This window comes from Megascapheus bottae, chromosome 22, assembly GCF_031878675.1.
Source record: "Megascapheus bottae isolate mThoBot1 chromosome 22, mThoBot2.hap1, whole genome shotgun sequence".
In the NCBI taxonomy this organism is placed as follows: domain Eukaryota; kingdom Metazoa; phylum Chordata; class Mammalia; order Rodentia; family Geomyidae; genus Megascapheus; species Megascapheus bottae.
Genome location: NC_143530.1, coordinates 11,121,704 through 11,145,500, shown reverse-complemented (window position 1 = coordinate 11,145,500; position 23,797 = coordinate 11,121,704). Strand labels below are relative to the sequence as shown.

The window sequence follows — 23,797 nt, the reverse complement described above, 5'->3', positions numbered from 1 at the left end:
TAATATGATGCAACACACTTTATTGGTTTAACATAGAGTAGCAGAGTTAACACATCACACACTCTATTGTAATCCTAACTTGCCTAATCCTAGCCTGCCTATCCAGCACACCCACTGGGCTCACCTCTCCAACATCTCTTAGTCCCAAAGTTGAGTAGGGCCTGTGCTCCTAGTACTGTCATGGTGTGAGCTCTTGATCCCTCTGGGGTAAGGAGCAGCCTCTATATAAGGCCCACAGAAGAGCAGGCCATCATTTTGAGTCCTTTGGTTACATGAGTCCTTGGCTGCTCCTCTCTGGCCCAGACTCCTCCTTACTTGATTCAGATTGGTTACACTCAGGGTTGTCTGACTCTAGATTGTTTATGCCCAGAAATGTCTCTTCCTGATTGGTAGGTCCCAGGGGTGTGCTGGTGTCTTACTCTAACCATTTGCACGGTTATTCTCTCTCCTATGGCCAAGTGTGGGGTTCTGGCCGTTTTTATGGTGACTCTCTCTCTTCTGTAGCCATGTGCCTGGATTCTGGCCATTTCCATGGTTATTCTTTTACTGCTATATGCCCTCTTCCAGTGTTTTTATCTTTTATGGCCACATGCCCTTAGATACAAGTTTGCATTGATAATGTATGTAAGTATTTTAGCTGTATTTGATTCCATTGCTTTTCATTCTAATCATAGTATTTTCACATGATTACCCCTGTTCTACCTTCACATCTTTATGCCCATAACAACATGTATCACTATGGCAGGTACTGAGCAGGATAAAAGCTTACCGTTCCTGCCTCCGTTTTGCATATGTCTCCTGTACTGTGAGTCTCTCCTCAGAAATCCCTCTGGGTTCCGGATAGGACAGGACTGGTCAATAATATCTTTATGATGAGAAATGAAGTTATCCCCAAGGAAGAGATCAGCAGAGCCTTGTGAATAAAGACAATTACATACATTTGTGTGTATACATTACATATCTACAGGTATCTGTGTGTATGATGATGAGGCTGCACCCTGGAGCCAGAGAAGTCTGCTCGTGGGAGGTCTCACAGAATGCTCCCCTCGTGTGATGACGATAGCAATGATAAGGTGCTGCCCTCCCTCCGAGCCTTCTCACATTCGGATACCCCTGGCCACCTCAGTTTTCCTCTAGTTAGACCCAAACTTCCCCTCTTCGTCCTGCAGAGAGGCTGAAGGGCTTACTTTGCTGCTTCTTGTGGGGTGTGGTCAAGAACACCAGGGGGAGCCAGAAACCCCAATCTCTCCAGATATCGCGAGAGTTCCTCAGCCCCACCCACCCCTCCCCCGTGTACCTCGACCTCGCGCGCCTTCTGTTTTCGGCGGAAGCGTAGGGCGAGAAGGCGGGGCTACCACGGGGCGCGTGGCCTGGGCTGTGGCCCGGAAGCTACTTCCGGAAGCCGGAAGTTGTCAATCCAGTCCTCCCTTCAGTGGGGCGGCTGGGGTCGGCGAGGCGGGAGGAGCCCGGGGGGGCGCGGGCCTGCGTGTGAGTGAGTGGGGCCCGAGCCGGGAGGGCGGGGAGGCGGCCGGACAGCCGCCGTGAGGGCTCGGGAACCTCCGCCATCCCTGCACCGCGCCGAGCTCCTCCGGAAGCTCCGGACACCAGCCCCTACCCCCCCCCCCCCCCCCCCCCGCGCAGACACACACGATCCGCTCCCGCTCTCCAGGGCTGGGGCGCAGGGGAGGACGGGGGCCCGGGCGTCCCAGCAGCGCCCACCGCCCAAGCCCGAGCGACGGCGCCGGCCGCGTCTTGACGCCGCGGAATACCAAGTCCACTCCCCGCCCTCCCCAGGCAGGCTGTGTTTTTTGGGTTGTTTTTTTTTAATTGTAGTGAATTGCTCCTTTGTTTGAAGAGTGGTGGGCTTGTGCATGACCGGAAGCCTGGCTCAGGCGCCAGGAGCGCCCACCTCGAAGCGCGAGGCCCTGAGTTCGGAAGCAAACCAAGTTCATCTTGGCCAGTCTGCAGTTTTGACTAGGATGTACGACTCACCCTGTCAGAGTTTCCCCGGCTTGCACTGAGTTTGCAAGACACAGTTGTGAGCGCTCGTTCTCTCACACCTACTCTAAAGAATAATGATAATGAAAGCGATAACAACAATAAGACTGATTCCTAACCTGCTCGCCTACACTCTCACTGGACCTACGTGTCCTGAGCAGAATGGGGAACCTTGGGCAGTGTGGAATGTGGACCAATTGCTAGGTAGCAAAATGGTGAAAAGTTAGGTCCTTCCCATAAAATGGAACAGGTTCCATATGTGAGGTGAATTCTGTGTCCACTGGTAGCTTTTTGTGTGTTACTTTCTCCATTTATGTCTGCCTTCAAGGAAAGCATTATGTTTATTGGGCTTGGTGGCACACTCTGGTTATCCCAGCACTCACCTGGGCTATATAATGAGACTGTCTTAAAAATAGCAGAGAGGAGCTGGGCAAGGTGGCTCACGCCTGTCATCCTAGCCACTCAGGAGGCTGAGATCTGAGGATCTATGTTCAAAGCCAACCCAGGCACAAAATGATCTGAGACTCTTATCTCCAGTTAACCTCTAGAAAACGGGAAGTGGGGGCTTGGCCCAAGGGTAGGGCAGTAGCCTTGAGCTGAAGAGCTCAGGGATAGCACCCAGACCCAGAGTTCAAGCCCCACGACCGACCCCCCCCCCCAAAAAAAAATTGGAAGACTAGTGTTTCTATTTAAAAGAAGCACCTTTGTGCAACTAATATATGATAGATAAAACTCAAAGGAATTACAGAGATTTAAAGTGATAGAAATATTTTAGAGCTAGACACATAATGATGGTTGCACAAATATTGATGTTTCATCTTCCTCACCCCCACCTTGCCTGACTTGAGATTTGAACTTAGGGTCTGGGCACGTTCCCTGAGCCACAGCTCCACTTTCAGCATTTTTGTGGGTTAATTTGAGATAATAAGCTGCCAGGGCTGACTCCAAACCACGATCCTCAGATTTCAGCCTTCTGAGTAACTGGAATTACATGTGCCGCTAGCATCTGACACATTTTCTCTTTTTAAGGGGTGTAATAAGAGAAATGGATTGAAGGGGGGAAAAGTTTAATTATGGGCACATTATAAATAGGGAAGAAACTGCATCTAAGTGTCTGATAAGTACTTGTTTATTTATTTGGATGGATTTCAAGCCCTTAGAGAACTCTAGATGTAAGAGATTTGGGAATCATTAACAGCCTGTGGTTAATGGAGGAAATGAGAAAGTCAAGGACGACTATGCTGAACTTTTAGTTTCTGGCAGAAGAACAGGGCAGACCTGCCAGGGTTTGAAAACACTTGGAGAAGACTAGACTGGCAGCTGCTACAAAGGGGTCAGATAGGGTAAAAAGTGAAGTATCCTATGAACTTGGCATTGAGAAAGCCATTGGGAGGGCAAGCAGGTGGTTTTCTGTAGGTTAGTAAACGAAGGGAGACTGAAGAAACAAGCAATACGTGATGTTCTTCCCTACCCCACCCCCCAGTTGCCTGAGGGGAGGTAGTAGTAGGGGGAGAATGCTGGACACATCAAGGGGAAGGGGAAGGGTTACTAGTTTTCTCATAGGAGAAACTGGGAAAAGTGGCAATAAATATGGAGACATCTGCTTCAAATATGTTAGAGTTGTAAAAGGCCACAGTAAAGAAGTAAATAAAGCAGGGACTCTGAGTAGATTCAGCTATTGAGCTGAAGTACTCCTTCAGAGGGGAATCTGCTCCCTGGCTCACCTCCACAGGCCTTTCCAAAAAGCTGGCTTTCTCCACCTGAGCTCTTTAAACATTTCAAGCAAGACAGTTCTTTGTTGTGAGAACTTCCTTGTGCATGTTCAATCTTTGCCCACTAGATGCCAGGGCCCCTCCAGTTGCAAGTCAAAAATACTTAAGACATTACCAAATACTTACGAAGAACAAAGTGACATATGGCTAGGAAGTAGTGTGCTAAGGTTCATCAATGGATCATGCTTTTAATCCGAGGTGTGTATCTTGTGCCATTCTGAATAGCATGATGAGATTTCATACTGACCTGCTGGTGATATGTCCCAGTGTGTCCAGCTGCGTATATCTCTGGCTACTGTGAGAAAAAAACTTTTAAAAAAATTTATTTGTTTTTACCAAAGTGTGTTTCGTTAAAGTTCCTTCTTTGGCCTGGTGGCTTGGCTCTTGGTAAGGAAAAGAGGAAAACTCTTGGGATAAGGAAAGATCTTTTTTAAATGTAAGGATTTGTCTTAAGCTGGTTTCTTTTCACGATGAGCTTAAGACACACTCAGATTGTTCAAAAAATAGCTGGGGTGCAGATACATGCTGAGATTACTTGTGTACTGGTAATTTTATTTCCTGACCTTACATAAATACAGTTTATCCTATTCAAACAAGCCAATCAGAGCAGGTTGTAGACCTGAGTTCAACCAACCTAAGCAGAGGGGCAGGGCCCGCTGTGTTAGGGATAAATAAAGGGAGCAGCCTACCTGCTGTGTGTGCTTGTCTGCCAGAATTTTGGCTGATGGCACATCCTTCTGCAGAAGTAGTTCGCCTTTCCGAGACAATTCATTGTGACTCCAGTGGTTCTGGCAGTGTAGCTATAATACCTAACCCACTAGATGCTTAGTTCCATCTGTGTTACTAAATGTCACAGTGTTCGCGTGCTCCTGTTCAAGCAGTATCCCATTGCAGACTCATGGCTAATAGTGTAAGGCCCCTCTATCATTCACCCCGTAGCGTCTCATGTGGGCACTTACCATCTCACACCACCACAGGTAAAAGAACAGTTGAACTATATTCACACAGCTTTATTAATCAGTATACTGTTACTACGCTTGATTTAGGAATTCCATTTTATCATAGCTATGGGTGTTTGTGGGGAAAGTATGGTACTCATAGGTTCAATACTAACTGTGGTTTCAGCATTCACTGGGGGAGGGGTTGAAACTTATACTCCATTGGATAAAATGAGGTGACTGGATGTCCAGGCTGGTATGTGGTACCTTGAATTTAATAACTCCACTGATAATCCCTGCCTGTGCCTTTGCAGGTATAAATTACTATTAGAGTCGCACTCACCCTTCTGAATTTCCTGTGACTGAGATTACTTCTGCTCCAATTGGACCTTCTTTCTGGAGGTAAACAGGTCACCAGCAAAGGCCCAGCTGGTCCCTCTTAGTCCCCTTTAATGCTTGACTCTTAGCCATAACTTTATGGTTAATTTTTTTTTTCAGTCCTGGGCTTGAACTCAGGGCCTGAGCACTGTCCTTGGGCTTTCTCAAGGCTAGAGCTCTACCACAGCACCATTTCCGGCTTTTTCTATGTATGTGGTAACCAAGGAATTGAACTCAGGTCTTCGTGCATGCTAGGCAAACATTAGGTCAAACTCCCAGCCTAGTGGTAGAGTGCTTGCCTAGTATGCACAAAGCACTGGGTTCGATTCCTTGGTACCACATACACACACAAAAAAAGCCTGAAGTGGTGCTGTGGCACAAGTGGTAGGGCACTAACCTTGAGAAAGCTCAAGGACAGTGCCCAGGCCCTGAATTCAAGCCCCAGGACTGGTAAAAATAAGAACAAAGGGAGTTTGGGGAGTGACTGCGGAAATAGGAGGCATGCTCCTGTGCATGTGACAGTTTAGGGCCTTTTCTCTGCCAGAGCCACTGTCTGTGATCTCTATCCTACAGGGGGCAGCATCTTCTTCCTGATAAAACACCCGGTTACCATTTAGTGCTTATCAAGGTTTAGAGGCACTGGGGATGGAGTATATATAAGAGGACCTTTAGGAGGAGATGAAGCGAGAGTGGTAGGAGAGAGGGAAAGAGGAGAGAGGGGCTGGACTTCAATCCCCAGAACTACCAAAGCAAATAAACAAAACAGCCCAGTGGAAGACCATAGCAACCCTATGTTTTGTTTTTTCTTGTGCAGGGCCTGGGCCTGAATTCAGGGCCTTGATACTGTCCCTAAGCTTGTTTGCTCAAGGCTAGCTCTCTACTACTTGGTTCACAGATCCACTTCCAGCTTTTTCATAGTTAATGGGAGATAAGAGTTTTGCGGACTTTCCTGCCTACAATCCTAGGACCTCAGCCTCCTGAGTTACTAGGGTCACAGGCCTGAGCCACCTGCACCCAGCTAGGCTTTTTTTTTCCTCCTCATGAAAAGAGCCATTATCTAATTTTATTGAACGAATCATACCGAGAGAACTCCTTTGCTACTTACGTTTAATTCTTTTATCTGAGACTGTTGCAAATCAATCTTCATTAACTAAAACGTATTTCAATTTACAAATTGAATAAAGAGATCAATATAGATCTTGGGTCCTTTAAATATACAATACAAATAAAATCCCCTTTATTGTCTAAAATTGTGGAAAGGTGCTAGGCTTACAGGCTGCAAAGTCTGTGTGTGAAGTCCTTGCTCTGGCCAGAAACAAAGCTTCTCAGCATGTTCCTCACAGTAAATCTTACCTTCCCTGATCAGTTTTTCCTTTTGTGTAGTTGAAAGATACCTGGTATAATTGCGAATAAATAATTGGTCAGTATCATATTATCTACATTCCATTCCTTTTTCTTTTCGTAAATGGTCATAGCAGATCTCCTCAGATTGGCCTTAGAACTCTTCTTGGATGCCATTAGTGCTTCAGAGTCTCAGGGGTTTATTATGCACCAGACCAGTGCTCCTCAAAGGCCAGTGCCCATTTGTAAACTGTTTCTCCTACACAGTTAAGTAACATTTAAAAACATATGTATAAGTTTGGCATGGTGGTACATTTCTGTAGTCCCACATGCTCTGGAGGCTGAGGCAGAAGAATTGTTCAAGCTCTGGCATTTGAGACCAGTCTGAGGAACATAGTGAAACACTATCACACACACACACACACACACACACACACAATAATAGTACATCTGTACATACAACAGTTTATGTCCTCCTAGCATACCCACTGTAAGTGCAGCAGTGGACTGGGGAAAACAAAACTGGTTCTTCCCTGAAGAGGTGGAGAGACCTTGCTGTAAAGGAAGTACTCGGGAAGGAAGTCAGCTTTCTCTTTCCATTTGTCTGCTCCCTCAGGAATCTTGTGTTGGAAGACATGGATCTTGCTGCTAATGGAATCAGCATTTATGACAAACTTTCAGAGACCGTTGATTTGGTGAGACAGACAGGCCATCAATGTGGTATGTCTGAGAAAGCCATTGAAAAATTTATCAGACAGCTACTGGAAAAGAATGAACCTCAGCGGGGACCACCCCAGTACCCTCTTCTGGTTGCTGTGTATAAGGTAAAGCTCTTACAACTCCAGCAGCACCCCACATGTTGCTGCTGACATGTCCCATCACAGAACTTTGGGTTTTCTGTGTATAATTCAGCCTTTGCCCTATTACCATGTGCTACTGGGAAATCTCACTGTTGGTAATAGGCAGAGCATAATTGAAAGCTGTGTGGTTAGAATTCTCTGTGTGTGCATGCATGTGTATATGTTTTCTTGGTCCTGGGGCTTGAACTCACAGCCAGGGAACTGTCCCTAAACATTTTTGTTCATAGTTAGTACTCTACCACTTTTAGCCAGAGCTCTGTTTTCATTTTCTGGTGGTTAATTGGAGATGAGTCTCACAGACTTTCCTGCCCGGGTCAGCTTTGAACCACAATCCTCAGATCTCAGTTTCCTAGGATTATAGGCATAAGCCACTAGCACCCAGCATGTGTGTGTGTGTGTCTGTGTGTGTGCATGCATGTGTATGAGTGTGCATGTGCATGCTACAAATCCTGAAGCTTGAACTCTGGGCATGGGCACTGTCCCTGAGCTCCTTGTACTCAAGGCTAGCAGTCTACCACTTGAACCACAGTGCCATTTCTGGCTTTTTCTGTGATAATGTAAGAGGTAAGAGTCTCACAGACTTTCCTGCCCAAGCTGGCTTTGAACTGTGATCCTCAGATCTCAGCCTCCTGACTAGCTAGGATTAGGGATGTGTGCCACCAGTGCTTGGTTGTACGTGTGTGTTTTAAGGTGTGTCATAACCCCCAATCTGTAATACAAGCTTGGTGAACCTTCTTAATTTTGAATGCCTTTAGAAGTAAAACTAAACGGCTTAATTTTGAAAACAGATTACTTCTTAAGGCACTGGGAACAGAAGAGGGCTGGTTTTGTGTTGTGTTTCTTGTCATTAAGGTATTTTGTTCACTAGAACAGTTACTAATCCATTTCCCATCTTTCCTGGTAGGTCCTTGTAACTCTGGGCTTCATTTTGCTCTCTGCCTATCTTGTGATTCAGCCGTTCAGCCCATTAGCACCTGAACCTGGAATTTCTGGAGCTGACACCTGGCGCTCACTCATCTATCACATTCGGCTGATGTCCTTGCCCATTACCAAGAAGTATATGCCAGAAAATAAAGGGAGTCCTCCACCAGTCATTGATGAAGATAGACCCTTTCCAGGTAGTGTGCTGTATTTTCCACCTGTGAAATTGTTTTCTTAAGTGTTTGGTGGGAAAGGGAATAACATTGCTACATATTCTTTTTTTAATTCATGCTTATTAAAACTCTCTGGGATGGGCCGGGAGTTTGGCCTAGTGGTTAAAGTGCTTGCCTAGCATGCACAAAGACCCAGGTTCGATTTCTTGGTACCACATACATACAAAAAAGCTGGAAGTGGTGCTGAGGCTCAAGTGGTAGAGCTCTAGCCTTGAGAAAGTTCAAGGACAGCACTTAGGCCCTGAGCTCAAGCCCAGGACTGGCAAAAAAAAAACTCTGGGAGCCGGGCATGGTGGCTCACACTTGTAATCCTAGCTACTTAGGAGGCTGAATTCTGAAGATCTCAGTTCACAGCCAGCCTGGGCACTAAAGACTGTGAGACTCATCTCCAGTTAACCACTAGAACACTGGAAGTGGCGCTGTAGCTCAAGGGGTAGAATGGGAACCTTGAGCTGAAGGGCTCAGGGACAGTGCCCAGGCCCAGAATCCAAGCCTCATGATCAACAACAACAACAAAAAAGAACTCTGGGATCAGGTTTCATTATCCATATTTTATAGATAAGGAAATAGGCTCAGGTAAATGAAGACATTTACCAGAAAAACTCAGTGGGTAAAGACAAATACAGATGTTCTAGAACCCATTAGGGATATGTCTTTTGCATAGCTTTGACTCTTTTTCTGTCCCTAGTTTATAGAGCTAGCAGTGCATGGAAGGCAGCTGCTTTTAGCCAATCCTGTAGCAGTCCTGTGCCTGTCTCGCTAGCTTTTTTGTTTAGGGATGTCCCACACTTTCAGCTTGCCCTTTCTGCCACAGTTCACTTAATTTAGTGCTCCAAAGTATATCAGTTTTTCCAGGAAGTTGAATTTAAGAAACATTTAAATTTAGTAACAGTGCATCAATAGCAGGGAGTTACTAATCTGACAGACCCTTTCCTTTTGAGAATAATATAACATGATAATGCTTGACATTTACTTCTGAAAAAGAATAGAGACATTGTTTGGGGAACTTGAAGGAAAGTTCTACCCTTTTCTTTTTTGGTGGTGAGAATTGAACCTTGAGCCTGCTGTGTCCTAGGAAAGTATCCACTTGCCACTTACGTGGCATTCATGTAGAGGGACATATACGTTCATGTCACCAACGAATTGTTTATATAACCCTATTCTGGAATCTTTTGGATCATGACAACTTTTAGAAACTATGTTTTCAGGGAAAAAAATGACTGGTGTCAACTAAGCTGTTGTAATCATAATGCCATTCTTTAAAGCAAGATTTTATGAGTCATAGAGACCATGTCTTGAACTGTTTCCTTTGAAAGCTGTTTTTCTTTTATATCCAAGAAATCAAACTTGGTACCTGATGCTTTTCCTTATTGGCTAGCACTCTTGTCAACTGAACTATGTCTCCAACCCCTGAAAGCTATTTTTGTACATTTAAGAAAGTCATAGGAGCCAGGTGTGGTGGCTCACGTCTGTAATTCTAGTTACTCAGGAGGCTGAGATATCTGAGGATCACCTTTCAAAGCCAGCCCAAGGCACCATGAGACTATGAGACTCTTATCTCCAATTAACCACTAGAAAAGGGGAAGTAGAGCTGTGACTCAAGGTGTAGAGTGGTATAGCCTTGAGCTATAGAGCTCAGGGACAGCTCCCAGGCTCAGAGTTCAAGCCCCATGACCAAAAAAAAAAAGAAAAAAGAAAGTCATGAAAAATTTTCCAGAATTATATTAAAATCAGAGGAAGGGAACATTGTAAGGTAAGAACCTAGCCGGGCGACATGCCTCATGCCTGTAATCCTAGCTACTGTGGAGGCTGAGATCTGAGGATCAAGATTCAAAGCCAGCTGGGGCCCAAAAAGACTTGAGACTCTTATCTCCAATTAACCTCTAGAAAATGGGAAGTGGGGCTTAGCTCAAGGGTAGGGCGGTAGCCTTGAGCTGAAGAGCCCAGGGACAGCGCCCAGACCCAAAGTTCAAGCCCCATGACCCACAAGAAAAATGTTTTTTAATTAAAAAAGAACTCAGAGTCCATGAGCTTTTAAATAAACCAACAGCTCATATATTTACTCTTAATTTCAGGTGGGTTGTTCCTATATTTAGTAGGAAAATCGTTTTTGATATGACACCAGAGCTTTAAAAAAAAATGAAATTTTCAGCCAGGCACCAGTGGTTTACACCTGTCAGCCTAACTACTTAAGAGGCTGAAAACTGGAAGATCACAGTTTGAAAGCAGTCCAGACAGAAAACTCCACTAGATTCCATATGCAAAATAACCAGTAAACAGCAAAGTTGGAGACACGCATGGCTCAAATGGTTGACTACCTGCAGAGCAAATAAGGCAAGCAAAAGCATGGCTCTGAGTTCACACCACTGTACCATCAAGTAGGCTGGGAATGTGGCCTGGTGGTAAAGTGCACAAAGCCCTGGATTTGATTCCTTAGTACCACGTACACAGGAAAAAAACAAGTGGTGCTGTGGCTCAAGTGGTAGAGCAGTAGCTTTGAGAAAGCACAGGGACAGTGCCCAGGCCCTGAGCTCAAGCTCCGAGTCTGGAAAAACAAACTGAAGTTTCCAGCAGCAGTGTTTGGGGCCTCAGGAAAAAAGTCACAGGCCAGTCATGCTGTCTCTTCTAGCTCTGTCTGGCTGTCTCCTCTGACCTTCAACAGCTTCCGCTCTTTGTCCCGGGGATAAAGCCAGGTGGAGCTAATGGCATTTACCTTCTTTGTTTCAGTGAGCTCTGTAGTGAAAAAATTTGGGATCCTCAAGGGACTGTGATTGCTCCTACTTTAAATCATGTTTTAAAGTTCAAGAAACTCCAGTTTTTCATCAGCAATCTGAATAACTTCGTTTGCTTCCAATTAATATTTTGTCTTCCCATGGAAATCCAGCGGTCCTGGTGCTCAGTCTTAAGGGGACATTGGTGGGTGGGGTTTTAGCTTTCCAATGTTGTTGGTTCAACAATGTGCTGCTTTGTGGTAAACATGGGTATGGGTGCACACTGTTTTCCTCTGTGGGCATCTGCTTTGCATGGTATCTGGAGAAAAAGTACACTCACTTCTGGAGACAAAGTTTTACAAGTGAAAACTTGAGAAGACAAAAGGACTGTGTGCTTTGGGAGGTTCCTGGATGAAGAGCTGCTCCTGTGTGTATGAACGGGCACTGGGCATGCTGCCCTCCATGCAGGGGACCTGGCAAAGGCCAGGAAGTTAGAAGAAGTGCAGTGCAGTGCAGTGCAAGCATGGCATTAAATAGCACACACCAGTGAGAGCCAAGGGACCCTTGTCATGAGCTTCTCAGGCTTTTAATGGGCACCCTAATCATCCACTTCAGCTTTATTTTGAGATTCCTGTGAAGGCGAGGCTGCTTGTCTAGTTTTTCTTCCCATTCACGTATCCTATTATTAAAAATTCAAAAAAGTTGGGGGAAATGCCATGCCACATCATTTCTGCTTGATGAGCCCTACTGTGGGCCCGGCACTGTTCTCAACAGAGCACTGAACAACACAGACAACCCTTTCTTCTTTTTTTTCTTGCCAGTCCTGGGCTTGAACTGAGGGCCTGAGCACAACACCACTTCCAGCTTTTTCTGTGTATATGGTACCAAGGAATCTGAACCGAGAGCTTCATGCATGCTAGGCAAGCACTCTACCACTAGGCCATGCTCCCAGCTCTAGAAAGAAATCTTTTTTAAAAATTTTTTTCCAGGTTAATAATCTGTGAACAGGTTCTCCCCACTGACAATTTCAAGGTATGCTATGGTGTGTACAGTGAGCTCTCTGAGTAACTTTCCTTTGTAAACAGTTTTCTTTTACCAGGAAGCTTCCTGCAGGTCAGCTCTCCACCCACCCACTTTTCTGCATTGTACCCAACTCATGGGGAGGGGTGGGAGGGTTCACCACCAGGACTTCCAGGCAAAGCTTAGTTTGGTCTGAAGAACTGTCTTTTTATATTTCAAATTGAAATTATTCCAAATCAGTATGAGAATTGGGAACATAAGCCGTGGCTATCCCATGTAGTTTCGGTTTTTTTCAAGCACATTGTGTATCTATTACCCCGAGTTTTTGTATTTTGCAATATTTGACGCTTCATAAGGACCACTTGAAAATATTCCAGAGAGAAAAAAATTGCAGTCCCAATGTCCTATTGAAAAAAGTGACATGGAAAGAGTTTTGGCTTGCCCTGGATGCCCCTGGAGAGCCCATTGGAGAGTCCCCCTTGTACAAGAGGGGTACTACAGAGGTTGAAATCTACCTGCAAACCTGGACTGGCTGAGGTGGGGGTACTGCCTTCAGGAAACCCTAAGGCTGCTAGGAGAAGATGGAGGATGCCCTGGAGACCCAAGAGAACAATTAGAACCCTTTCTCAGGAGGATTTCCCTGCCTTAAATTTAGAAAACCCGGATGCATTCAATGCAACCTATCAAACATATGCACTGCAAAAACTTTGTAGCAATCAAGTACTTAGTTTCTGTAAGAATAATCAAAGGGGTCAATCTGATTAAGGTATTGCATACATAATACTATACACATATTGTATAAAATACAGTTAAAAAAAAAAACCCTGGGCAATTAGTTGATGCAAAATTAACCAAAAAAAAGTGGGGGGAAAAGATAGCACAGGGGTCGGGAGGGTAGTAGAGTGCTTACCTAGCATGCACAGACCCCTGGGTTCTATTCCTTGGTACCACACACGCAGAAAAAGCCTGACATGATGCCGTGTAGCTCAAGTGATAGAATCCTAGCCTTGAGAAAGCCCAAGCCTCTGAGTTCAAGCCCCAGGGCAGGCAAAAAAAAAAAAAAAAAAAAAAGGTAACACAATATTCACTACTGATTACTGGAATGTTTTGTGATTTCTTTTTGCCAGTCCTGGGACTTGAACTCAGTGCATGGGCACTGTCCCCAAGCTTCTTTTGCTCAAGGCTAGCACTCTACCACTTGAGCCACAGTACCACTTCTGGCTTTTTCCATTTATGTGGTATTGAGGAGTTGAACCCAGGGCTTCCAGCATGCTGGTCAAGCACTCTACCACTAAGCCACATTCCTAGCCCTGTGATTTTTTTTTTAACTGATAATTCCAAAGTGTGTTTATTAATGTTAAAAATTGATTGTATTTTGGCCCTATTTGGTTGTTGCCTTTTGTTTTAGGCACTTTTACTAGGTTTTAATCAGAACCATCTTGTGAAACATTTGGGATTCAACTTAGAGTTTAAAACAAACACGACTCTTCAAGAACACAGATGAAACCCAAAACAGATCAGAAAGTAAACAAGAAATAATGAATAGCTCTCTGAACAGGATACTGACAGGGGATAGGAACAGATTAACACTGGGAAAGGCTGTGAAAATAAGACCCTCAGAGGCACCCAGAGAGGGTGTCAAGGCAGCTTGCTGTCTGGTAGTGCATCAGAATTGGGGGCAGAGATCTTCCTTCTGAGCAGCCTGCCTATAATAAATTCATCAATTATGAAGTTCAGGGCAATGATTAGTAGCAGTCCCACCCCTTCTGGATACTATCCAATGAGCACAGGCAATTCACCAACACTAAAGATGCCCTGAACTCTAGCTTCCCCAACCTTCCTGCCCTGTCCTCACACCTTCTGAGAGTTGGCCTCCATTAGTGTGTATGTACATGTGTGTACACCCGAGTGTGCAAAATGACAAGCGTCAGGATGTATTGGTGATGTGAGAGCACCAGGAATGCCACACCTGGTGTGCTCTAGACATTTCAGATGCCTGAACACATTTGACTGAATTGCTGATGCTTCCTCCAGCGATCACTGAGTCTAGTGACCTGATCTAGGAAAGACTATGCTAATATGTCCACAAAGCATGGAACAGTGTGCAGATGCAAATGCTCTCCTTCAGCCCTGGCCCCTGGGCCCTCTCCTCCTCCTCAGTGGCTGCTTGTTCCTCCCATACCGAGCTGTCCTGTGAAAAGTTACATGTAACTGTCTACCTTCCTCCCAAACTACCTACCTGTATTTATCTCCCCTCCCCCCTCAGATTTTGACTACTCTCAGATTTGGAACAACAACTGTGAGCAGAACCGGTCGGAGACCATCCCTGCTGACTGCACTGTCTGTGCTCAGACTCTGCCCCTCAAGTTGTCACTTGTGGAGGATGCCCCAAAGAACTTAGACAACCTCCATCCTCTGGTGATCAAGGTGAGCAGAGGCCTGCTTCTCTCCAGGACTGGCTCCCACTCCAAGGCTGGATCAAGTCCCTCAAAATTTACCATCATAAACTTGTTCTTGTTTCCCTTCCTCCTTGCCAAGACGGGCCAGCCTCTCATGTCAGAGAAGATGCAGCACTTCCTGTGCCAGTACCCAGAGGTGACAGAAGGCTTCACGGAAGGGGTTTTCACCAAATGGTGGCGTTGCTTTCCTGAGCGGTGGTTCCCGTTCCCTTACCCATGGTGAGTGTGAACACACTAAGCTTGTGTGTAGGAAAGGCATAGGTCACTTGTCCAAGCAGGGAGAGCCACCAAGCCCCTTAGGTGAGGCAGGTTGCTCGCACCCAGAAGGCTTTTCCCAGCTTCTGGTCATGAGCCAGAGGAGATGAATGGAACGGGTGGGTGGAATGGAAGGGCGCACCATGGGGTAGCCACTGATTGCTTTGTAACTCAAGGGGTCTGTCTAGGCGTGCGTTTAGCATTTATATTCATGGAGAACTGAGGGCTGGAAAGAGCTGGAAGCGTGAAGGAGGACTGCATTTCCTGGCACCTGACTGAGCAGGGCTACTTGTCTTGGTTCTCAGGATCTGTTGTTCCTTAGTGATGCTCAGCAGAGCTTGGGAAATAGATTTTCCTTGTTATTTTTCAGACCAGAAAAGCAGGAATTAGAGTCATTCACCCAAAGCTTAACCAGCTGCATTGAAACCTGTGTCCTATTCCTCACTGTCTGCACAACACAGCTTCCACCATTCATCCTTCCTTTTGTTTGTTCATTCTTTTTTTTTTTTTTTTTTTTTTTTTGCCAATCCTAGGCTTGAGCTCAGGGCCTGAGCACTGTCCTTGGATTTTTCTCAAGGCTAGAACTCTACCACTTGAGCCTCAGCACCACTTCTGGCTTTTTCTAAGTATGTGGTACCAAGGAATCAAACCCAGGTCTTCGTGCATGCTAAGCAAGCACTCTACCACTAGGCCAAACTCCCAGCCCCTGTTTGTTCATTCTTTTGTGCTGGCCCTAGGGCCTGAACTCTAGGCCTGGGTGCTTTCTCTGAGCCTTTTTTGCTCAAGGCTAGTGCTCCATCACTTGAGCCACAGTTCCACTTCTGGCTTTTTGGGCAGTTAATTGGAGCTATGAGTCTCACACTTTCCTGCCTAGGCTGGCTTCCAAACATTGTTCTAAGATCTCCACCTCCTGAGTAGCTAGGATTATAGACATGAGCCACCTGTTCCTCCACCTTTCTTTAAACTTGTGTGTAGTTGTATTCCTGAATGCCTAGTTTAATAAACTAATTGGGCTCCCTTGCCCCACTCTGCCCTCAACAAAGGATTAGGCATTTTATCCCCTCCATTTCTCTTCTCTCTTCCCTTCCCTTCCGCCTCTTTCCCAAGACAGAGGAGTAGATTTCTTCCTCCCAAGCATTCCACCTGCACGTACAACCGATGGTGGTGGAGTACATCTGTGTGCATGTGTGCATGTGCGTTTGTCTCCCATCAGCGGCACACTCTGTTCTTGGCGGACCTAATACTTAGGACATTATACTGCTGTTTTGCTCTCTTTACACTTCTCTGTGTTCCTTGCCCCTGCTTAGTTCTGTTTGTCTCCCAGAAAGGCTGGCTGACCATGACCAATGTCTTTTTCTCTGCTCAAACTTTACAGGAGAAGACCTCTGAACAGATCACAAATTTTACACGAACTTTTTCCTGTTTTTAACCATCTGCCGTTTCCAAAAGATGCCTCCTTAAAAAAGTGCTTCCATCTTCACCCAGAACCTGTTGTGGGAAGTAAGGTAGGACATTTATGTAGAGGACTTAGGTCTTCGTGCATACTAGGCAAGCATTCTACCACTAGGCCAAACTCCCGGCCCCTGTTGGTTCTCATTTCTGAGGAGTTTTTGAACCTTGAATGGTTTAGAAGAATTGGATGAATTTTCTTTTGTACAAAAAAAAAGTGAATTCCCAACCTGTGATCTTCTACCAGCTGTGGGTTATGTCTTCAACCTTCTGATGCTGTTATTTGGCTCCAAAATTGCTGAATTGTGTTGAAGGAATTTAAAAAGCTTATAAAAACAGTCACTTTGTCTAGCAGTAAGATCTCCTGTCCGCCAGCAGTCGGGAGGTGCTGGGCTCTGGCCATCTCCAGCTAGAACTCTGCCTGGATGTGATTTCATCTTCATAATTATGATATAATTCTGGGCGAGGGCCTTCATCTTTATCTCAGTTTTCCCACTTGAATATTGAAGTTAATGTCACTAGCCTGCTTAACACTAAGGAACCAAGCCAAAGGAGCAAACACAGTTAGTGAAGTGCTTATCAAAGTCATCTTGTTATGGTTCTTAAGGATGTTTTGAGAAGGGGAGTGGCCCCAAAGTCACAATCCTGAGAGTCTGGTTTCTGAGAGCAGCTGCTTCTCCACCCTGGCCCAGGCTCTCCTTTCTCCACCCTGCCGTCCACCAGCCCCTCACTAGGCCCTGGTATCAAGTGTGTGGGCCCAGTACCACGAGGCAGCCCAGCAGCAGAAGACAAGCAGTGGGGCTTCCATGCTAAACAGCACTGGGAGAAGAGCTCATTGTTTCTGAGGGCTGGGCTGTACCTCGTTTTCTCTCTTTCTTTGTACCCTGGATGGGGAGCATGACTCTGTGCCCCTCTGGCCTACAAAAAGGAACACAGCACTTGGTCTTGGTCTTTTGGGGTTTTTTCCAGAACTGCCGCTGTTCAAGGCTTCTGCCAGTGTTCGTGTCAGTGAGCTGCAGGATGGCTCAAGGGACGAGGTAGCCTGTTCCCATGGTAACTAGTGAAATGACTCTCGGCATTGCCATAATCTTTGCCAGTGTTGGGCACAGGGGAAGATGAAGCCAAAACCTAAGTCTTGGGCTGGGAGTGTAGCCTAGTGGTAGCCTAGCATTCATGAAGCCCTGGGCTCGATTCCTCGATACCATATGCTGAGAAAAAGCCAGAAGTGATGCTGTAGTTCAAGTGGCAGAGCTCTAGCCTTGAGCAAAAAGTATCCAAGGACAGTGCTCAGGCCCTGAGTTCAAGTCCCAGGACTAGCAAATACAAATAAACAAACAAAAAACCTGAGTTTTGACTCCCTGGGCTGAGTTTAGCTTTTTTTCTCTACTCTAGGTCTCAAGACTTAAGACCTCTACTTTGTAGGGCCAGGGTTTCCTGAGTCAGAAGCTAGGAGGTGTGATAGAGGAGAGAGAAGGAAGGAGTGAAGCAGATGGGAAGGAGGCCTTAGGGTTTTCTTGCATGGTGAAGCTGAGCAAGACCTCTCTGTCTTTGTCCCTGTTCCTGCTGCTGGCGGCATTTGCCTGTGCAGGTGCACATTCTGCTTGTCCTTTTTGACCTCAGCATCAGAGGTCACCTACCGTGACTGGTTTGCATTAGTAAGATGGCATAGATGTGCCAGGGTGTAAACTTGAGCTTGGTGCTTTGTAACTCAGAGTTGTAGTAGTGAGAAATGATATTCCATGGAGATTGCCCAACACTCTGTTTATCTAGAATTCTGGATCAAACCAAATCCTGGGAAGTTTGTATACTAAACCACCATGTGCTATCTGGCCTCTGCCAGGACTGAGCACTTGGTCAGATTCAGTGAGAGGAATTGGGGAATGGCTAAGGGTGGAGCAGATATACTCCACAGCACCAGATGAGGAGATCACAGCCAGTTCCCCATGGCTGGCTGTGAAATTGTGGCTCAAAATAGTTACAAAGTAACAAGTTCATCAGTATCTGGTGTTCATTGATGATGTTGCCCAGCAGATGACTTAGTGTCTCTTTAGAGGATACATAGAAGAGATTTTTTTAAATGAATTTTTTATTGTAATTAATAGAAGGGTTACATTATATTCACCAGATAGAAGATACATTACTTCACAATCATTGCTACCCCTTCTCAAGTTTTCATCCCATTTCCCTCCCCTACCCCTTCCTGGAAGAGATTTTTGCCATACGTTTATTTGATTATTTGAAATAGGAAAGGGAAGGGAAAAAACAAGATGATTGGGAGGGAGATGATGGGGTATCAATACTCCTTCTCATGTTTTTGTCCCCATTTCCCTCCCCTCGTCCACTCCCCTTATTTATAAATATATATATATATATATATATTTTTTTTTTTTTAAAGAGATTTTTGCCCTAGTCCCAGTACTGGGGATGCCATGTTTAGGAGAAACAAGTTTGTTTTGCCTTTTGGACCTAATTATGGATTTTGTTATTGGTTCAGCTTTTCATTGTTTAGACTGTGAGGAAATTGAAGCTGTGTAAAAGGATTTTTGTGTGCTGATTGCCTAGGTTTTATTTGTTTTCTCTTCCTTCTCTCCCCTTCCTCTTGTTCTTCCCTTCCAGAAGCATAAGGTGCATGACTTATTTACTCTTGGCAGCGGTGAGGCCATGTTGCAGCTCATCCCTCCCTTCCAGTGTCGAAGACACTGTCAGACTGTGGCCATGCCCATAGAATCCGGGGACATTGGTATGTAGGCCCTCGGGAGGGCAGGGTTAGCTGCCCTCTCATTCTTAACTTGGGAAATATTCTTAAATGTCAAATCTGCTGTCCCCACAGTTCTATTAAGTAGAATAAAACCATTCTTTTATTAATGGGGACAATATATTTATGCTTAGGAACAGAATAATTAAATAAGGCAGAGATAAATGCCTCCTATGGACAACATTTACAAACCCTTATTGTTCCTAATTAGGCTGGGAATGTGGCTTAAAAAGTTAGGCTGGGGGCCAGGAGCATAGTGTAGTGGTAGAGTGCTTGCCTCGCATGCACAAAGCCCTGGGTTTGATTCCTTAGTACCACATACCCAGAATAAGCTAGAATTGGTACTGTGGCTCAAGCAGCAGAGCACTAGCCTTGAGCAAAAAGTGCCCAAGGATAGTGCCCAGTCCCTGAGTTCAAGCCCCAGGACTGGCAAAAAAAAAAAAAAAAGTTAGGCCGGGAATGTGGCTTAGTGGTAGAGTGCTTGTTTAGCATGTTTGAAGCCCTGGGTTCAGTTCCTCAGTACCACATAAGCAGAAAAAGCTGGAAGTGGCACTGTGGCTCAAATGGTAGAATAATAGCCTTGAGCAAAAGAAGCTCAGGGACAGTGCCAGGTCCTTGAGTTCAAGCCCCAGGACTGGCAAAAAAAAAAAAAGAAAAATCAAGTTAGAAGCTGAGTTCTAGCTACTCGGGTAGCTGAGATCCAGAGAACTGTGGTTCAAAGCCAACCCAGGCAAAAAATTCTATGAGATTCCATCTCCAGTTAACCACCAAATGCCAGAAGTGGAAGGAATGGCCCAAATGGTAGTGCCAGCCTTGAGTGAAAAAGCCATGTAAGAGCCCAGGCCCTGAGGAGTTCAAGCCCCATTATGCAACAACAGTGAAAAGATTTTGCAGATAAAGAGTGCAACGCCTTGCGGCTGGGAGCGTGGCCAAGTGGTAGAGTGCTTACCTAACATGCACAAAGACCGACGTTCGATTCCTTGGTATCACTTACACAGAAAAAGCCAAAAAGTGGTGCTGTGGCTCAAGTGGTAGAGCTCTAGCCTTGAGAAAGCCCAAGGACAGTGCTCAGCTCCTGAGTCCCAGAACTAGGGGGAAAAAAAATTAAAAAAGAGTGCAAAGCCTTATGTCAGGGCAAGGGTTACACAGGGAAATGTTCCCTCCCACATGGCTCCAATAGCCAAGTCGCAGCCACATATGCATGGCTCATACTCAACTCTGACTCCATGCTTTCCCGGCTGAAATTCATCCTGTGCCTCATTTCCTAATAGAGGACTCCAGAGGGCAGGCAGGATTGCATTAAGCATTGTCAGTAGCAATCACTGAGGCAGCATGCCTGGCAGAAGCGAGCGTCCCCAAAGCATCACCACTGATGCTCTGTCTCCTGCCCCACCACCCAGGTGAGGCTTCCATGGGGCCATTCAGAAGACTCCAGATTCATCGAATCCTCTCACCTCATCTAGGATAGGGGTGTGGAGCAGACTGCAAGCTTTGCTTTTTTGGGAGCAGTTGTGGACCTGAATTCAGGACCTGGGTTCCAACTCTCAGGCTGTCTCTGCTCAAGGCTAGCTCTCTACTTCTTGAACCACAGCACCACTTCTGGCTTTTTCTTTTTTTTTTTTTTTTTGCCAGTCCTGGGCTTGAGCTCAGGGCCTGGGCACTGTCCTTGGACTTTCTCAAGGCTAGAGCTCTACCACTTGAGCCTCAGCACCACTTCTGGCTTTTTTCTATGTATGTGGTACCGAGGAATCGAACCCGGGTCTTCATGCATGCTAGGCAAGCACTTTAACCACTAGGCCAAACTCCCGGCCCACTTCTGGCTTTTTCTAAGTAGTTTACTGGAGATAAGAGTTTCATGGACTTTCCTGCCAGGCTGGCTTTGAAACTCAGTCCTCAAATCTCAGCCTCCTGAGGGGCTAGAATTACAGGTATGAGCCACTGTCACCTGGCTGAGGTTTTTTTGTTTGTTTGTTTGTTTTAAATTATGCTGTGTTGTAGTTAAAAGAAAAACTTGACCTGAAATTAAACTCTTTATATTCATTAATTTATATATTTATTTTATTTTATTTCCATTTGGAAACAGGGTCTGACGTAGCTCAGACTGACCTAGAACTCGCAAGGCTAGTTGAGACTAGCCTTGAACTCAGAATCCTCCTGCCTCAGTTTTTCAAGAGCTGGGTGTTCTAAGCATGTACCACCACACTTGGGTGATCTATCAAAACATTTACGTGTTGCCAGGCTCAGTGGCTCACACCTGTAATCCTAGCTACTCAGGAGGCTGAGATCTGAGGATCCAGATTCAAAGCTAGCCTGGGCATGAAAGACTGAGACTCTTATTTCCAGTTAACCACTAGAAAACTGAAGGTGGCTCTGTGGCTCAAGGGATAAGGCAGTAGCCTTGAGCTGAAGCACTCGCCCAGGACCTCTGAGTTCAAGCCCCACGACCGACAAGGGCAAAAAACAACAACAACAACAACAAAAAAACATTTCCATGTGTAGCACTGTCCTGTTGCCCTAGATCCTGGTGAGGTTCAGCATCATTAGACTACCCAAGTGTGAAAGCTAAATGTCCCTCATGAGCCATTCACATGATGCAGCTGTGTCTCCTACACTGCTGCTTGGGTCACACATGGTCTCAGGGATAGGACAGGTGCTCTTGACAAGGGGACTTTGCCAGTGCTGGTAGACACAGTGTACCGCCCCCTCAGGCAGCTGTAGAGAAACCTCATGTTCCTCAAATGTACGTGGCCATGGAAGCCATTTCCTTCGTAATAGCTTATAGAACACTGTTGCTGGCAGAACCAGTTTGGGAAAAGCTAGTTTGGGTTCATCTTGACATGCTAATTAAACCTCAGGAGAACTGGCTAGGAGATCTTGCTCCCTTTCATAACTATACTGTCCTCCCTCCCCCTCCAAGAAAAAGCTTGAGCAAGCCAGGCATGGGGGCGCACAGTCGTAATGCCAGTGCTCAGATGGCAGAGCAGGAGGGTCCCAAGTTTGAGGCTAGCCTGGGCTACATAGACCCTATCTCAAAATACATGTATGCATGCATGCACGTACAAGCACACACACACACACACACACACACACACACACACACACACAGAGCTGGACACACACACACACACACACACACACACACACACACACACACACACACAGAGCTGGATGCCTTCCCGGGCAGCCAGCTTTTGAGACCTGCGGGGTGATTGAGCTGCCCAGGCTGGGGATGGGGAACATTTGGGTTCACAGTGCAGCCTGCTGGACCTGTTGGATGGCAGGTTAGACAGCACATGAGAAGGGACTTGCACTGTGAAGAGCTGAGACATCCCCAGAGTAAGCTTTGCCTAGGACTCTGTGGGTACTCTGGGCTCTCCCTATTCTACCACTGACATTTAACTGTTTCCTTTCAAGGCTACGCCAGCGCCCCCCACTGGAAGGCCTACATAGTAGCCCGAGGGACCCAGCCTTTGATCATCTGTGATGGAACCACTCTCTCAGAACTGTAGGAAACAGAACTGTATAAGAAACAGCTTGGAGAGCTGACTGCCAGATCGAAAGGGAAGGAATAAAAAGGACCATTTTCCAGGAGCTGATTAGTTACCCACCCTTGGCATACATGTGCCAGCCAACTGCGCCGCCCCCCCCCAGACAGCTTAGGAAGGATTCCAGCTGCTGCTTCCCTGAGACTTGGCCAGCACCTGTCTGTGAGAGGCAGGGCTCATCCAGCCTCGGGGCACTGTGGCCTGGAGGCTGCCCCATTGGCAGCAAATCCACTCAGTGCCCTCTTCGATTTGAAAGGCTGTGGTCCCCTCAGCTGGCTCTCTGGCTGTGGATCCTAGTGTCACAGTCATCCCTTAGCACTGGGACCTGCTCATCCCTGTCCCCCTGTACCCCGTTGGAAATCGATGGTCAACGGAAGAAGTCACAGCACTTTGTCAAGCAGAGTGGAATTCAGATCCAAGGAACAATGGATCCAATAACTTGAATTGCAATTAAATGTATGTGTTCCGGGTTCCATCTTCAGCACTGCAAAGTTCAGAACCAAGTCCTAAAGCCCCCACTTCCTAGTGTCCATGGCTCTCGGAGTCAGCCATGCCAGGCTGGAGTGTGATTATAATTTTAATATAATTCCTAAACTAACATTTCTCTCCAGGTCTGTCTACCCACCCCACCCCCCCCCACCAGCTCTGCCCCATCTAAATGGTTTCCTGGAACCTCTGCTCCTAGTCCCCGCCCTTGGCTGGGCTGGCCCCATCCTACTTTGACCCCATGTCTTCAGAGGGCTCAAGGCGGCTAGGGGAAAGGACCCTCCCTGGGTTGGGTCCCAGAGTCTGTCTGTGCAGAGGCTGTTTTGCAGATGAGTGCAGGCCGGTGTTGTCAGTAGCTGGGGGAAGAAGAGCTCCAGGCCCGGCAATGCAAAGTCACTCACTACGATCTGTGATCCTGACTCCTAAAATGGTCCCCTGTCCTGGAGATAAAGTGAGGTGTTATTTTTGTAGTGACATGAAGCTGTTTTCTAATTGGACGTGCCGTGCTCGTGCTTCCCCAGTGTGGCAGGGGTGTTGAGACACTGACACCGCTGGAGGCCATCATGGCTGCTGGTTATGCCTCCAAAAGACCACAAAGCCACATCATAGCCTCTGATTACAGTGGAATCACAGACGTGTGTGTGTGTGTGTGTGTGTGTGTGTGTGTGGAAGATCT

General features: G+C 46.2%; 1 protein-coding gene across 4 annotated transcripts; it reads left to right on the top strand.

Annotated features, from left to right (window-relative positions):
- The first annotated feature begins 1,397 nt into the window (after positions 1 to 1,397).
- On the top strand, positions 1,398 to 23,233 carry C22H6orf89 (chromosome 22 C6orf89 homolog). 4 transcript variants are annotated; one of them, XM_090355766.1, is made up of 9 exons: positions 1,404 to 1,488; positions 5,023 to 5,110; positions 7,044 to 7,251; positions 8,192 to 8,405; positions 14,439 to 14,599; positions 14,711 to 14,850; positions 16,262 to 16,391; positions 18,952 to 19,075; positions 22,505 to 23,233. In XM_090355766.1, the coding sequence occupies exons 3-9, from the start codon at positions 7,063 to 7,065 to the stop codon at positions 22,597 to 22,599; spliced, it is 1,053 nt and encodes a 350-aa protein (XP_090211892.1). In that variant the 5' UTR covers positions 1,404 to 1,488; positions 5,023 to 5,110; positions 7,044 to 7,062; the 3' UTR covers positions 22,600 to 23,233. The 4 variants fall into 4 exon arrangements, with proteins under 4 accessions (XP_090211895.1, XP_090211892.1, XP_090211894.1 ...); XM_090355767.1 differs by lacking the exon at positions 1,404 to 1,488 and adding an exon at positions 1,873 to 2,038; XM_090355769.1 differs by lacking the exon at positions 5,023 to 5,110 and having other exon boundaries at positions 1,398 to 1,488.
- The last annotated feature ends 564 nt before the right edge of the window (positions 23,234 to 23,797 follow it).

What these genes read in the sequence shown, in the direction of transcription:
- C22H6orf89 (XM_090355769.1), top strand. Translation starts at nt 7,063, where the DNA reads ATGGATCTTGCTGCTAATGGAATCAGCATTTATGACAAACTTTCAGAG. An exon ending in TTCCCGTTCCCTTACCCATG is followed by an intron (nt 14,851 to 16,261) that starts GTGAGTGTGAAC and finishes CAAACTTTACAG; the next exon opens with GAGAAGACCTCTGAACAGAT. An exon ending in AACCTGTTGTGGGAAGTAAG is followed by an intron (nt 16,392 to 18,951) that starts GTAGGACATTTA and finishes CTTCCCTTCCAG; the next exon opens with AAGCATAAGGTGCATGACTT.